Raw genomic sequence first — 17,563 nt, 5'->3', positions numbered from 1 at the left:
AAAGAAAAATCTGAAGTTACTTTTATAGTACAGGAAGCACATGAATTCCAACTCTATTTTTAGGTCTTGACAATTAAAGAAAAATAATTCAAAATATTACTAAGTAAAAGCTGCTATTTTACCTTTAATTTTGAAAAATGACATCATGAAATGCTTCTATCATAAAAACAAGGAGTACTAGAATTTCCACAGTGATTAAGTACACTTTACTTGATTTACAGTTATTGTGCGTTTCTTGAAAGGCTGGCCTGGAGCCAACAGGTAGAAATTACAAAAAATGGAAATGCTGGCCTAACACAAGTCAGCCAACACTGAGAGTCATCCTATAAAGGAACTGCCTACCCTAACATTAAACTCCGCCTCATGTCAGGTATTAACGGGAAGGCTGGAGTACTATTATGTGAAGAAGGTCAGTGACAGGTCAGTCTGGAAAACTGACAGCTAAGGCGCCTTCCAACTACACCATGATGATCTTTGGACTTACCTGTGTTTTCGCAGATACGTTTCTAGTGTTTCCAAAAGACAACTAGAGTCAATTAAAACTACTTCATCCCTGCATTCTTGGGACATTAGTTCCCATACGTCCATCCAACAACCTCTGCAGAAAGAATCAAATCTTAGTGAGAAGAAGGAATATACAAGGGTAAAACATTTTAAAAAGGTGAGTAAAGGATTGCTTGATTTTACCTGGCTGTTCCCTGGAAAGGTCCATAATGGAAAATGATCCTACACTTGCTGTCCTTCCTGTGGTCTTCACTACTTCTCTTATATGTACTTAACTTCTCTGAACTGAAACTGCTACTGCTCCCTTCACTGTAGTACAGTACAGTACAAAGCTTAGTGACACTGACATAATCTGAAGAAATAATTTCTATAGTCTAAATTAAAATCATGAACTCTTTAATACATTAAGATATTAGTACGATAAGTTTGCAAATTTGTATATAATTACATATTTAACCATATTAAAATGTTACTTAGACAGGTGCTCATATCTTTATACAAAAACTTCTGCTCAACTATTAAGTTTACCTGATATAATTTAACAACATTTACACTTATCAAGATAGTAACTGGTTAAAATACTAAGCATTTTATGAGCAAATCTACTTGGAATGTTTTAAAGTCAAAAGGGCTGAAAAAAAATAAAATATTTTCACCTATAAACATGGATCAATCTTCCACAAATTGAAAATACTAAAAAGTGTTGATCTACTTAATGTGATTTTATAGCTAGCCCATGGCAACAAAATTCTTATCTACCTCCACATTTACAAGTAACTGGGAAAGTCACAGATTAGTCTAATTATAGTAAATAAATTTTTATTTTTACTAAAATAAAGATAGCATACTAAGATGAACACTTTACACAGCCTAAATTAGTAGTAAGTACTATACAAATAATTTTTTGAAAACTTACTAAAAACTTCCCAGACTCTCCCTCCCCCACAGGTTGCAATGTGGCACTGGTCATGCATTTTGCTTGGCTGCAGATGTGCATTCCAAGAGAAATATGTTTCTGTATTCCATTCAATGATAGTCTTCTTGATTTTTCATGATTCTGAACAACTGGCTCCTGCCTGTTCTTCTGCAGGGTCTCACTACAGTCCTAGAAATTCATTACCTGGGATGCTTGAGATGGAAAAACTTCTGAGTCTTTACTTAACCTACTCTATATACCTAAATAAGTATTTCTCAACCCCCTGCCCACCCTATAAGGTCATACGTACAATTCAGCTCCCTACTCCCATCTCACAAGGGCTCAGGCCAAGGATCAATGTTCCTTATTCTTGAAACAAAAACCTCAACTCCTGCTCTGCCCTGCATCTTATATCCTTCTATTCTCATCTCCCAAATTTGCAATTTTCTATGCCTGAGTGATCCATAATCTAAAACTGAGTAACTCTCAAACTCAAGTTCTCATTATTGAGGAAAAGGTTCATGAAATCAGAGCTGGGGAATGATTATTATACCATCAGAATGTGAAAGCATTATTCTAAAAAAAGCTTGAAAAAACATTCTACAGCTCAAATCAAGATTTTATCCATAATCTCTCCAGACCAAATGTCTTTATATCACTCCTTCCTTTCAAGATCAAGCTCTCTAAAAAAGGAAGTCTTTTCACTTCTTGTTCTACTCCCACACCTTCCACTCACAGTTTAACCCATTACAACCTTGCATTGCATGCACTTTTCTACCCATGCTGATCTAGATTGTTTCCATTCAACCACAGATCTGCTCATCAAAATCACCAATTATCTCAGTGTTGCTATATCCAACAGACACTTTTGGGTCCTTGATAACTCAGCAACCTTCAACACAGCTTACCAACCACCGCCCGCCCCCCGCCGCCCCACACTCTTTTCCCTTGGCTTCCTCCTACCTCTCTGGCAATTCTTTCTCGAGTTTCTTTAGGCTTATTCTTTCTACCATTAAACTGAATTCCTCAGCATTCTTTTCTACTACTCTACTCTTCCTCTAGGTGATCTTATACAGTTGAACAACATGAGGCTGAATTGCGCAGGTCCACTTATGCACGGATTTTTTTCAGTAGTAAATACCACAGTACTACACAATTTGCATTTCGTGGAATCTGAGGATATGAAGGAACCATGTATACAAAGGGCCAACTAGAAGTTACACAAATTTTCCATTGCGTGGAGGGTCGGTGCTCCTAACCCCTGCACTGTTCCAGTCAACTGTAGGGACTTCCCTGGTGGTCCAGTGGTTAAGAATCTGCTTTCCAATGCAGGGGATGCGGGTTCGATCCCTGGTCGGAGAACTAAGATTCCCACATGCTGCAAGGCAACTAAGCCCGCGCACCACAACTACTGAGCCCAGGCGCTCTGAAGCCTGCGTGCTGCAACGAAGATCCCACATGCCCCAACGAAGATCCCACGCGCCGCAACCAAGACCCGACGCAGCCAAAGAAATAAATTAATTTTTTTAAAAAGGAGTCAACTGTATATCATTCATCAGCTACAGGCCTACAACTCTGGCCTAGACCTTTCTTTCAGACCTTGCACTTACTCCCAGACAGACAATAACTTGGGTTTACTTGCATGAATGTGAGAATACTCTCAAGAAAACTGAACTAGATTGTTACTACTGATTAGGCTAAAAGCTAATTAACTGTATTACACTTTCCCCTGAAGAAAATCTAGAGAGAGAAAGGGGGGAGCAACACAGGGAAAATATAAAAAGAAAAGTCACGGTAGCATAGAATGGCAGTGACCATCCAAAGTGGAGGAGAAGTCTTGGCTAAGCAGACTAAACTCTCTGGCCTGCTATCTACATGGCTTGTGGGAATAACTGAAGCTACCTTAGGAGGTGTTGCTTAACTAACTCCACTCACACTGACTGCATAACTCAGCAAACAACCTTGCAAAACATTTGTCTTCCCATGTGGTGGGGCTAGAGCTGAAGCAGGATGTGAAGTCTGTGGAGGGCTGTTTTTTGTTTTTAAGCTGAAATATAGGAAAACATAGCTGTACGTCAATTTAATAAAAGTAGATAACTGATGAAGCAGTCAGAGAGAAAAAGAGAAGAGGTGGAATCCGGAGCAAAAGTGGAAGGACTGGTCTTTGAAGGAAGGTGGCAATGAGCACAGATGTTTAAGATGTTGGGGTAGCTGTTGCTTTTCAGCTCCTCAATGAAGAATATTCATAACAAAAACACAGAAGGCAGCCTTTGTATTATATCATACTACTCTGTGGCTTTAGTCAACAGGTTATTCAGAAAAGGTTACTGTCTAATGAGAAAATTAGAATGGATTCTGCATTCAGAAAGTCAGGAATTCTTTAAAGATATTGGTAAATCAGGTATATGAAATAATTATCCTTAGATAAGCACTTTAGGTCGTGTAGTGCTTTACTGGGTTCAGAGCTCTCACACTTAGAAATCATATAATGTGTGGTTCTTGTTTAGATCTTGATTCTAACAAATCAGTGTAAGAAGACACTTTTAGAGAGAGTTGGGGAAATCTGAATATGAACTGGGTATTAGATTATTATAGTTAAAAGTTTTGTTAGGTGTTACAATGGCACTGTCATGAAAGAAAATATCACTGCATTCAGAGATGAATGTGGAAATATGTAGTAGTAAAATAACATGATGCCTGGAACTTGCTTTAAAATACTTCAGCAGGGCTTGCCTGGTGGCGCAGTGGTTGAGAGTCCACCTGCTGATGCAGGGGACATGGGTTCGTGCCCCGGTCTGGGAAGATCCCACATGCCGCGGAGCGGCTGGGCCCGTGAGCCACGGCCACTGAGCCTGTGTGTCCGGAGCCTGTGCTCCGCAACAGGAGAGGCCATGGCAGTGAGAGGCCCACGTACCGAGGGAAAAAAAAAAAAAAAAAAAAAAAAACCTTCAGCAAAGGAAAAGGTGAACAAATGAAATAAATGTGGCAAATCTTGATAACTACTGAGTCTGGGTGAAGGTATTTGGGGGTAAGAGGGTCCTTGTATAGTCTCTCTACTTTTCTATGTGTTTGACAGTTTTCATAATAAAAGTTTAAAAACTTTTTTCTTCCTGAGTATAGAAAAAAAAAAGGATTATTAACTATTTACACACCACCACCTGGTCATCTAGGTCTTTTTACCAGAGCGGAAAATGTCAATTTAACAATGGTGTCAACACTACTAATGAGATATCCAAAATAAACTAATTTTTAAAATTAATTCAGAAGTATAGTTTTACATCATCTCATTCTCTCCCCAAACAAAAGTTACTTCTTAGAAACTCTCTTCAAATTCCACTGCTTCTCCTTACCACCCCCAACTCCAAACAATTTTGAAGGGGCAACTGTGACACTGTGCTAGGAGATGGGGGCAGAAGCAGCCTTGGACACTGTAGCTCCTAACCAAGAAGAAAACTGCAAGTTAGTTACATAAATTCACATTGCTATAACTGATTCAAGATTTTTTTAAAAATCCTTGATAAATTATTAGGGAGACCTAGAGACAAGGAAGACAAGAAAAATAATTTATACATTATGACTATTACATAGATTAAAAAAACGATACCACGACTTTGAAAAATTCAATATTGGCTACATAAATTTCCACAAAGATCTCAACCTCCTTTCTCTGAAACATATTTAACACAAGGAAAAAAAAAACTTAAAAAAAAAAATCAAACCTATGTAGTCCCAATGCAAAAAGGCCTACAGAACCAGGAGACATTTATTTTGACCAATTAAATGGTTTTTATGTTACAGTGTAAACAATTAATGAAATAAAACTAGCAGGGCTTCTTTTCTTTTTACCAAATGTGATCAACATTTATAATCTTAACACCGACAAAGCATCCTGATAATCATTTCTACTTACCCCAAAGGTTTTGGTTTGTGCGTATCTAAGGAGTGCAACTGACATCTCTTGTTCTTTTTACTTTTTGGAATAGCATCTATCATGTCATTTAGTTTGGACCTAATTAAAAATAAAACATTAAAGGTTTGATTAATATTAACTTTTCTTTAGAATTTTCAAAATCTCTATGCCTTTTAGTGAGAAGTATATTTAAAGTATTAGACACATCACTTACTTTGAAAATTTCTCATCAAACTCTAACCCAAGAGTCAGTACATTTATATTCCCTTTCCATTCCCAGCCTATCGAAACATTGAAGACCTGCCCTATTCAACATACTCTTGCCCCTAGACTACATGTGTCTCATTCATCCCTGCATCTGCATTGTATCTAGCAGTGTGCCTGGCACTCAAATATTTTATGACTGATTGCTACCTGACTCTCAGCCATACTCCCTTGTCCAAACATTAGATGTCTAAACATATACTATCCTTGGGAATTCCCTGGCGGTCCAGTGGTTAGGACTCCGTGCTCTCACTGCTAACAGCCCGGGTTCAATCCCTGGTCGGGGAACTATTATAAAATCCCACAAGCCACGTAGTGCGGCCAAAAAAAAAAAAGGAAACAATAAAAGATACACTATATACACTAAAAAATACACTATAAACAATAAAAGATACAGTATATACACTATCCCTGATGAGGAGCCTTCAACAGAAATTTTATGCAAATATAGAAATACATAAGGCTAACTATCCAAACCCTGCATCCAATCAGCAAAGCTTGTCAACTCTAACTTTTAAATATATTCAGAATCAAATCATGTCTCATCACCTCCACCGTTACTACCCTTGTCCAACTCGCCTCTCTAGCTTAATCAACTGCAACAGCTGGCCTCCCAAATGGTCTCTTTGCTCCTACAGTTTGCCTTTACACACTATGTTTCACTTAGCAGCTGGAGTCATCTTTTCAAAACAAAAATCACATTATGTTATTTCTCGATTCAAAAACCCTCCAAGGCTTCTTTTCTGAGGGAGAGTAAAAATCCAAAGTCTCTACCACCACTTCAAAGTAGGTTTGGTCTCCAGACCTCTTCTCTTTTCCTATTTACACTTACCCTTTGGTGATCACATCTCATCTCATGGGTTTAAATATACATATAAATACTATATATATGTTGATGACACAAATTTGTATCTCTAGGCCAGAACTCTCTGAACTCTACCTGGACGTCCAACTGCTATCTCAAATTAACACATCCAAAAGTGAGTTCTGCAAAAGTGCTCCTCTCTCCTCCAGGCCTACCCACTTCAGGAAATGGAAACCATCTGTCCTGCTCTTTAGACCCCAAATCTGGGAATCATCCTTGATGCCCTCCTCCATATCCAATCTACCCAAAAATCCTGTTGGCTCATTCCTCAAAATATATCCAGGATCCAACCATTCCTCATTATCTCCGTGGCTACTATACTGGTCACTATTATTTCTTGCATGGACTATATTAAACAAGCCTGTTTCTCCACCCTTCCATGACCCTTCTACTTATTCTCAACACAGAGGTGACAGTAAGCAAAACTTCAAGGGAGACCATGTATTCCTCTGCTCAAAACCTTCCCAAATCTTCCTATCTCAGAGTTAAAAATACAAAAGACCTCAAGATGGCACTCCATAATTAGGCCTTTTAGTACTCCTGTGACCTCATCTTTTATTACCATTCCCTTCATTCATCTGGCTCCAGCCACAATGGCTCCCTTGCTGTTCTTCAAACATTCCAGGAAAACTCCAACCTCTGAACCTTTACACTTGCTGCTCCTTCTTTGCCTTCCCCCAGATATCTACATGGTTCACTCACTTCATTCAAGTCTATATTCAATGTCATTTTATCAGAGAGGCCTTCCCTGACCACTCTCCATATGAATTCTACCCACTCATTGTCTATCTCCCTTACTGGTTTGTCTTTGTAACTTAACATCCTTGACAAATTATGTATTTGTTTACTGCCTGCCTCTCCCCACATGAGAAAAGAAACTTTACAGTCACTGGCACATAGGAGTTACTCAATAAAAGTGTTGAATCTGGACTCAAGCTCTGCCCCAACCAAATTTAGAAAAAAAGCTGCCACTGTCACCAAGTTTAAAAATTTAACAAACTCATTGTTTCCTAATTGATTATACTCACCCATGTACATAAAATAATGTATAAAGCTTCTTTGCATCAGTCATGCAGCTTCGAGTTACAGATAGGACTCCCTTGGGCCCCACAGTCAGGGGTTCAAGGGCAGGATTTCCAGACTCTACAAGCTGGGAAAAGAGGCGCTCCACACTTCGACGACAACCAACACATGGGACAAGCTGAGAAAGTGCGCTCAAGACTTCACGTGATGTCACCACCATGGCAATACTTAGATCTTGCTGCTTAAGCATACTATGTCGCTGAGAGAAGAGGGAAAGAAAAATAGAGTTTGTAAGAAAGACATGAAATGACTCTTTCACCACTCTTTCTGGTTCCTATCCTTGTGCAGTGAGTACAGCCTGGGCAGGGCTTGCCATCTCTATCTGCAACTGAGTCAGTAAGGCAAGGCAGTCGGCCTTGTCCATGCTGTACTGAGTTTGCTCCACAAATCCCCCTGTTCTAGAATCTAGGGTATAAAAAACTCCACTTAGGATGCCAGGGCTATGCAGTATGAGACCCAGCATAGCAAAAAGAAGCCCTGCATGTGGAAATTTAGTGCCTGTCAAATGTGCATTAAGCTTAGTACTCTCACTTAAAATAAAAAATTTCAGAAAGGAAAGAAAGAAAAGAGAAAAGAATAAAGACACAAAGCAGCTTTACCATGTCTTTTTCTCAACCTTTAGCAACATACTACATTTAGCTATACAAGTCAAGTCAGGATAGTGATCATGTAATGCAGCAATTCTCAACCTGGAGGTATGGGCAGGTGTGTCATGGATTAGTGGGAGAGAACAAGGCCTATCTTACCTATGTAGGAGCCTGCAGTGAGTAACTAAAATGCTGGTGCATATGAATGTTATCTGTTGGTTATGACAAGGAAGAGAAATGACTGAGAACCACAGCTGTAGAGAAATGGGCAAAACTCATAAATAACTTCTACTTAGATGGAGTTATAGTTATACTACAAGTAATACCTCCAGTTTACAAAAAAAAAACAGATGAGAAAGTAAGATAACTCCCACAAAGGATATTCTCACACTTACTATTAACCTTTAATTCAAAGTTTTCTCCAAAAGTTGAAATAGAATTTTGAAATAAAGTAACCATTTATCTTCCTTTATCTTGATCATATATAGTGTATTTACAAAGTATCACACTGTTTAATAATGAAGTAAGACTGGGAGTTTTGGGTTAGTAGATGCAAACTATTACATTTAGAATGGATAAACAACAAGGTCCTACTGTAAAGCACAGGGAACTATATTCAATCTCCTGGGATAAACCATAATGCAAAAGGATATAAAGAACATATATAGGTGTATAACTGAGTCACTGTGCTGTACAGCAGAAATTAGCACAACATTGTAAATCAACTACACTCCAATAAAAAATTAAATTAAATTAAAAAACAATTAAATAAAAATCAGAAAATTCACTATACTAGATTAATTTTTTTTACTGAACAAAACAATTACTACAGAAAAAAACGAAGTTCTCAATGAAAAGCTGTCTGCCCTACCTTCTAAAAACAGGGAAATTAAATTTAAACTAAATTTAAACTGGTGAAATTAAAGCCTTACAGACATGTAAAATGATAACACACCACCACCAAATCTTTCACATCACAGGTATCTAAATATGCCTGGAACAACAGTAAAAGAAAGCAACTTCACTGCAATCTTAAAACCTAAAGAGTCCTAGGTAAAACAAAATTAATACTTACAGGTAAAATTTTAAATGACTCTTTAAAACACACATACATACACACACACACATGCGCACACGCACACACACACACCATTTAAAACATTAATTTTTAAAACTATTACCTGAATGAACTGCTTTAGTTGTGCACCATTATTTTGATGCCCATCGAGATTTAACACATTGTCAGGAAATTCCATCACCATCTTAATATGCAAAAAAATAAAAATCAATTATTTTATCCTCTTTGAGCACATGATACAGACTATTTTATAGTCTCCTAGGATAGAAATAGACCCCTAAAGCCCAATTTGCTCCCTCCCACTTCCATCAAAAAGTTAAAAAAAAATCCAAGTTACAGTTTCTAAAGCTAGAAATGGTATAGTCATTAAAATCAAGGGCACTGAAGTCAGGCAGACTTGAATTCAAATCCCAGCTCTATCACTTACAATTTATGTCATAATTCTGGGCAAGTTATTTAACCTGATTTTCAGCTTCCTCATTTGTAAAATGAGATTAAATAATAATTTTTCGTATCTCTCATCAAATGGGTTGTGAGGATTAAATTATATTTTAAAATGTTTGTTGCAGTGGCTAATAATAGCATTTAATAAGTGAAATAACCTGATATCTTACATTAAATATCCTGATATTTTCAGTTATTCCTCAACTACAGAATATAATAAATCTTACCATGTAAATGACTATATAATGACTTCACTACACACACACACACACACACACACACACACACTCAGAATAATACCCAGCACATAGTAAATATTTGCTCTAATCATGAACCGAAAAAAATACACTGAGATATTTATTCAATTATCAAAATTCACTACCAGAGGAAGAGGGATACATAAAGCTTAAGGATGTCGCAGGATGTCAGATAATGGGAATTAGTAATCAGCACATTTCACTGATTTGTGACATCACCGAAGTACCTTAGTTATGTACCACTAGAAAAGAGCCATTATAACTGGAAAATGTCACCAAACGAAAGAAGCATACCAATTTCAGAGATGTTAAATGTGAAAAAAAAGTATGCCTTCAAAACAATGAAATAAAGTAACACATTTGTATCTTAACTAAAACACTGTTAAACATATCAAACATACTGTGCTAGAACAAACTTCTATTTCCAGATGACAAGGGGCACAAACTCCTACACACCCAAAGAGTGAAGTCAGGATAAAGAGACCATTTGAGTCAAAACCAAAAAACTAAAAAACCCCACCCACCTGAATGTGATCTTAAAAAGATTCCTCCCTTCACCAACCAGCACCACAAAGACCTGCTTCTTCAATCAAGTGACCATTCTTTCCCCTCCACATTAGAAATGAGAGCCTAAAAACATGCTTGTTCTAGCAGTAAACTGAGGACTAAACAAGTAAGGCAAATATAAGCAACAGATATAAGACCTTTTCTTTATTAAGAAGGGACTACTGGATATGTGAACTAGAAAGACAAGTGGATACTAAGGATGGACAATGACGCCAACACCAATTCAACAATCCAGAGGACTTCAGTGTATTTCATAGGCTCAAAAACTGCATGTACAATATGACTCAAATTTTTATGTGTATATTTTCTTACAGAAAAAGAAAATACATAATATATTAGATGTGGCTATCTCTAGGTAGTGAAAAGATACATGACTTTTTTCTTTCCCAAATGTATTATAATACACATATACCACTTATTACCGGGGAAAGAGCTACTGTTCCTTGTTTCCAATTCTATATTCATTATACCATGTTCAGAGACATGCTTCCATTTCAATAGCTTTTACTATTCTGGAAGTTTCTTCTTCCATACATACAGACTACATGTCCTTATCTCACAATTTTAGGATCAATTATCCAGTTTTCGGGTTAATCAACTTCTCTCCAGTTTTCCCTCTCAGAGTTGTCTTATCTCCAAAGAGTGGTGGTGATAATAATAAAGACATTTAATGTAGCTTTATGCATACTAGCCATTGCTCTAAACACTGTCATATATTAACTTTGCCAACAGTACAAAGTAAAACTGGTCATCTAGTCATCTTAATAATCCTGGTATTAGAAATCCTGACCCATGAAGACTGAAAAAAGAATAGTGCAATTAACTCACATTATGTTTTCTGGAATCACCACATGGTTTAAAACACAAAGAAATTAACTGTCAAGTCATAAAAAAGGTATAGGATAAACTTTTAAAGCCACATGGCTCAACAGAACACTGCAGGTCACTCCACATCTACCATTTAAGCAACTAATACCTTGATTTGCATTTCCACTTGCTTTATACAAATATACACCATTTCACCACATATTAATTGCCACCATAAAAAAAACTGAGACAATTACCTATACTACTTTAAGATCAAAGCTACTCAATTTACCAAATCAAGGTCTCTCCAGTCCAGTTCATAGGTGAAATCCTAAATTGACTCTGTGTAAGTGAATTATTTTTATTCTGATCAACTATATTTTATTGTTTTAATAATTAAAGCAGGGGCTTCCCTGTTGTCGCAGTGGTTAAGAATCTGCCTGCCAATGCAAGGGACACGGGTTCGAGCCCTGGTTCAGGAAGATGCCACATGCCGCAGAGCATCTAAGCCAGTGCGCCACAACTACTGAGCCTGAGCTCTAGAGCCCGTGAGCCACAACTACTGAGCCCACGTGCCACAACTACTGAAGCCTGCGCGTCTAGAGCCCGTGCTCCGCAACAAAGAGAAGCCACCGCAATGAGAAGCCCGCGCACCGCAACGAAGAGTAGCCCCCACTCACCGCAACTAGAGAAAGCCCGCGCACAGCAACGAAGACCCAACACAGCCAAAAATAAATAAATTTATAGGAAAAAAAAAATTAAAGCAGAGGTCAAAGAATACACCTAACATACTGAGACCTACCAGCTGACCTTTAAAATATATATGTATGGGGCTTCCCTGGTGGTGCAGTGGTTGCGAGTCCGCCTGCTGATGCAGGGGACACGGGTTTGTGCCCCGGTCTGGGAAGATCCCACATGCCGCGGAGCGGCTGGGCCTGTGAGCCATGGCTGCTGGGCCTGGGCATCTGGAGCCTGTGCTCCGCAACGGGAGAGGCCACAACAGTGAGAGGCCCGTGTACCGCAAAAAAAAAAAAAATATATATATATATATATATATGTATATAAATTTTAATGGATAATACCTACTTTAGGAATCCTTTTTAAAAAGTCTATAAACAGGGTTAAAATTTAAAAAAAAAACCCTCATTTCCAATCATTTTTCATCTAACTAGTACAGATAAATGTCAAGATCATGTCTATTACTGCATCTTTCCTGGGTTTCACTGGCTTGGATAATACTAAATTTTCTCTTGTACATACTCAATACCACTGGGTTAGAAACTTTGCACTCACACTAAGTAATTACTGTCCTTGCCTTTCACTTAGGACAATGGCTTTTTACCTTGCTGTTTACTGGCCAATCACTATATGCTCTTCAGTGATGACACCACAATAAGAAAAAGGGAAAAAAGAAAAAGAGGAAGATAGAGGATAGAAGCACTATTTTTCCCCATTCTTTAAAACCACTTCCTTGACTTAATCTTCAGATTCTAGGTTACCTAAAGGAAGACGGTCATGTAAAGTATTTCAGGTGTGGTCTCACAGAGGAATCATTAGTGTCTGGCTTCATGATGAGGTTGCCTATCCCTAGCAAGCCAAAGATAGAACAAGTCATTGTCCTGCAATTACTGCTTTATAAAGTGTATTGAATCCATTACCCACTTTCACTCTTAAGTATCTGTCCTGGTTTCTCCTGACCACAAATAATCTGTTCTTAGTACATTCTCACAAGCTCTAACCCAACAATACTAAGCTTGTATTTATTAAAAATCATTGTCCCTTTAGTTTTCGTTTTTTACTTCCTTATCCTCACAGCCACCTGCAACATCTATCACCTTTGGTAAATTAGTTAAATATTTAATCAAGAGTTGAAAGCAAACAATAAATACTAAACTTCTAACTGATGCTAAATACCTAATCCCCAAAAGGATATGCTACATTTTAAAATCTTTTTTAAGTCTCAATCAAAAAACCTTTATCAGAGTTTCTAGTCCCTTTTAGATTGGTTTGAATTAGAAGGGTAAACTGTGTTCCAGAAATATTGTAGCAATCTGACAGTATGCATCAAGAATTTTATAAAAGGTTTTTATGCTTTGACACGTAATTTTCCTCCAAAACCCTGAAAAAAAATTGTTAATGCAAAGATTTATGCATTATTTATATTCTTAGAGTATTATTCATAGTAAAAACTAGAACCACCTCTATGTCCAACAAAGGGAGAATGATTACATTATGGAATGTCACACAACAAAGTATTACATGGCCACTAAAGCTGTTTAAGAATGACAAGAGAAAATGTTCTCAATATTACATTTAGTGAGAAAAAAGCAAGATATAAAGTGTTACAGAAAACGATACATCTCAACTCTGCATCTGTGTGTGTCTATGATGGGAACTACACCAAATGCTGCTATATTCTTAGCTATCTCTTGGAAGTAGGGTTAAGGATAATTTGTTTTGCAATTATTTTTCAAGATTATTTTATAAGGAGTATATATTTTGACTATTAATTCCTTTAAAAATACTTTAAAAATCTTAATTCTTCAAAGATGTCTTTAAAATAAAATCTGTATTCTGTCCATCTGCTATTCTATAATTCTAATAACACTGAAAAGCATTTTGGCTACATAGCGTACCACTTTCCTGAATATTCCACCAGTTTACTTATTGGAGATTTTCTGAAATACACCTACATCAGCACTGTACTCAAGTATTCAAACCCACTAAACTGCCATATGAATCTTTTAAATGTGGCTACAACACACCACATAAAAGAGGAGGCTACTTCCTCACATACAAGCTTGTTAATTTCATTTTACAAATCCAACTTAAAATCGCCCAGTTTACCTAAGTAGAGGTTTCAGCTTCTGTTACTAAAACGACAAATATTTGTAACTGATTGTAAACATTACAACCAGACTTAACATCTAGAAGCTAACAAGATTCTAAGACTACTTGAAATAATGATCACACAATGTTTCCTTAGTGCACTACCTACGGACCCTAGGAACAAAGACCAAACCAAAAGTTAACTTCAGGGTGGCAATGCCATCACACTAACAATGGACCCGTGCATAACCCTCTGCTGCAGGCTTCTCCCCTCCCTCTTCCCCAACAGGTGTTTGCTCTACATTATTCCTTTAAGTAGCGTTTGGTAGAATGGTTCTGAAACTTGTTTCCCTAAATATGATGCATTCTTGACAAGATTTTTCACTAACCAGCATTCAATGACCGTGCATAAGTTCCATAACAAAGCAATAAATAGTCTCACTCATTTCCTAGTGATAAAAACCCTTCCACAGTAAAGAAAAACTGCACCTTTTCCTAAATAAAACCCTATTTTAAGATATTTAAGTTGAGTAAGCCTAAATTTTATTTGCCTGGGTCACAAGTCCACAATACAATAAAAATGAAACTCAACTACCAGGTCAGTCCAATCCCAACTTCTCTAGAGAAATAAGTACAATAACAAATCACAGGGCAGGTTACCTCTTTTTCTTTGGAAAATTTTGGAAATTCATCATTGTATAGAGAATAGAGTATAAAACCCCCCAAGCTGACTATTTTAAAGCACTACATGATGGATGTATCAATGCTACATTCACATTAAAGGTGATTATGTGAGCATAAGGAGAATCAGTGTCTTTTAAATTTTTGTAAATACTCAAACTTATGTTTGATTTCCCCTGTTTTGATAGTATACACTCAATAGTAATCTTATGTCCAAACACACAGAACTTTTTTTTTTTTAACTTCAAAGGCTTTCTGGGACAATAAACATAAAAGGTTGATACCAAACTATGTGCTCTAGAAAAGTGTCTGTGTTGGAGGGAGAGAGAAGAAAGAAAATATCAACACATGAACTCATATTAGTTTTCAAACTGAGAAATGCATCATTTAATTTGATCAGTGTTAGTTTTTTAAAAAACTACTTAAAATACAAGTCCATTATACTTTTAATGCAAAAAGTGCAGAAATCATGACCACGGCATACAAGTACACTTTCTAATTCAACAACACAAATTCTATTTACCTTATATCAGCCCAAATCATTCTACCTTTTTCCATGAAAAAAAAATGCTCTTGGATAATTATAGATGCTTTCACTTAAAAAGTTCTAACAAATTAAGTCATTCAATAGCTCTTCTAATCCTTTTAAAGGTACCGCAGCTCAATCAAGTCTTAACTGAGACTGGCAAACAGAAAGGCATAGACTGGCATCTCTACAATGACTTGCATTTTATACAAAATTTGAAAAAAGTTCAGTAGATATTTGCAAAAAAGAAATTCAGGAACAAAACAGATCAACTGCCTTTGAAAAGGAAAAAAGCTAAAGGTGTTACGATGAAGACACAACACCTTATCAAAGCAGGCAAATGTATAATCCAAAGCTTCAGCATCATCAAAACGCAGATTTCAAGATATTCAGAAAAGGTTCATTTCATTTCGTAAGAAATTGTGGCAAGCAACTGCACTCATTTCCTGTTCAGATTCAATTCAAATTTCTACCATTTCCTTTTAAAGGAAATACTACAGCAACACAGGGCAGAGGGTCTGTAATGCTGTACCACGCTAAAAAGGAAAACTGCTCAGAACTGGGTTTTGACATTCAAGATGAGCAATCAGCTTTTTACAATGCTCTTACACATTCAATCACTTTGCTTCCTTTGAAAAGGCTACCTGTAAAGAATAACTAATGACAAGAAAGCCCATTTTGAAGAGTCATGGCCTAGCAATACAATCATTTCGAACAGTTTTAATGGACGGGCATATTGAGACTATAACGAAATCAGATCATTTTAGTGGAATCTTTACTGTGCAAGAGCATGTCACTCTACCCTCAGTAATTATGCTTATGAAGAGCTGTAGTATTAAGATAGAAAATAGATAGGTAGCAGTGCAGCTGCGACATTTCCAGATAATTAAGCCTCCCCGAGGGTAGATGGTTTCTGTAAGGGATAGGCCCTTGACGCCCAATATCCTTCAACCCGTATCCGAGGCGCGTGCTTTGGCAAAAGCACCGTCTGCTAATGGGAAAGGGTGAAGCTAGAGGGTTGAAAAAAGAAGGGAGAGCTGGGGTGAGGGGCTCAAAGTGCGTACGGAGCGCTAGCCTGGGGCCCCGCAAAGGTTAGCGAGCCACCCACTGCAAAGGCGAGTTTGCGGGGCCTGCCGGAGAGAAGGCCTCGCCTAGGAGTTGCAACACTCTTTCTCCAGTGCGCAGCGCTCGGCCTGGGGGAGGGGGAGGAGGGGAAACAGCTGCCAGGGGAGCGGCGAGCCTGGCCCGGCCCGGCCCGCTCACCGTGAGGGTGTCGTCTATGTAGAGGGGAATCTGCCTCCTCTCGAAGGGGAACTCCTCCTCCCCGTCCCTGCACACTGCCACCAGTCGCGCCATCGTCCCCGACGCTGCCGTTGCCACCGTCACCACCTCCTCCCAGCTGCTGCCGCCCCCGCCGCTCCTGCCGCTGCCGCCTCCTCCCAGCTCCTGCCTGCAACAGCCAAACCCCGCGAGCGTAAGCACCCGCCGCCGCGCAGCACATTCGCCACGGGGGGGAGGGAGAGGAGCAGGAGAGACGGGAGATCTGAGCTGCGTTTCCCATCACCCGATTCCACACGCACTCAGCCAATCAGCGCCGAGCAACGCCGGGACCCGCCCCCTCGCGCCGCTCTCCCTCCCCACCCCCCACCCCCACCCCGCCGGCCTCCAGTCAGGGTCCAAAGGAGAGGCGGAGGGGACCCGCCGGCCCTGGGGCTTCCCTAGCCCGTCAGCGGAGTCCCGGCTCTAGGACCCCACCCCCGGCCTCCGCTCCGCTGCCCGGGGGCCCTCAGCGTCCAGCTGACCCCTTCTCCCCCTTTAAGGGCGAGCCCCGCCCAGTGAGTCCCCTGGGCTGCAGTTGCCCAGCGCGACCCCGCCCCTGGGAGGGGTCGACCCCGCCTCAGCTCTGCGGAGTCCGAGGTGGGAGGCTCAGACCGTTTCCTAGCCCTTCTCGGAGGAGCCTCCCGGTTCTGACCTTCACCGTTTTCGTGGTCGCCTCCCTGACCCCCACCTCGGCTCCCCGTTACCGGCTGACAAGGCCCGTGTCAGGGCCGGCCTGGGCGGGAGCGCGGCTCCGAATACCGTTTCCTCTCCAGGATCAGTCAGCCGCTGGCGCCACGGGGAGTGGGGGAGGGAAGGCGGGGGACGTGGGGAGGGTGGGGCAGGGAGGGGCCGAGAGCGCCGGGCGGGGGGCCCCGCCTCCTCTCGCGAGACTCCAGACCCACGCTCCTGAGTCGCGTTTTTCGAA

The 17,563-nt window shown here is 39.4% G+C and overlaps 1 protein-coding gene across 9 annotated transcripts in view; it reads right to left on the bottom strand.

The window, feature by feature from the left end:
- The window catches only part of GGNBP2 (gametogenetin binding protein 2), a 31,056-nt gene extending 13,657 nt beyond the window's left edge, over window positions 1-17,399 (bottom strand). For 2 of the 9 annotated variants that reach the window (XM_022552560.3, XM_022552563.3), the window contains exons 1-7: window positions 17,291-17,397; window positions 16,582-16,768; window positions 9,311-9,391; window positions 7,488-7,741; window positions 5,331-5,429; window positions 688-813; window positions 485-598 (exon numbers count right to left, since the gene is read on the bottom strand). In XM_022552560.3, coding sequence (XP_022408268.1) covers window positions 485-598; window positions 688-813; window positions 5,331-5,429; window positions 7,488-7,741; window positions 9,311-9,391; window positions 16,582-16,674 — 767 coding nt within the window. In that variant the 5' untranslated portion in view covers window positions 16,675-16,768; window positions 17,291-17,397. Of the gene's footprint in view, window positions 1-484; window positions 599-687; window positions 814-5,330; window positions 5,430-7,487; window positions 7,742-9,310; window positions 9,392-12,781; window positions 16,560-16,581; window positions 16,802-17,290 lie in introns of those variants that run through there. The other 7 variants (XM_022552567.3, XM_022552568.3, XM_022552564.2 and 4 more) reach the window with 6 other exon arrangements.
- Between the last annotated feature and the right edge of the window lie 164 nt (window positions 17,400-17,563).

The sequence above is a fragment of the Delphinapterus leucas genome, chromosome 19 (genome assembly GCF_059928025.1).
Source record: "Delphinapterus leucas isolate spDelLeu-1000000601 "Yukka" chromosome 19, BTC_Dleu_Yukka2, whole genome shotgun sequence".
NCBI classification, from domain to species: Eukaryota; Metazoa; Chordata; class Mammalia; order Artiodactyla; family Monodontidae; genus Delphinapterus; species Delphinapterus leucas.
Note: the sequence above shows the minus strand (reverse complement) of the source record. Positions and strands in the feature narration are given on the sequence as shown.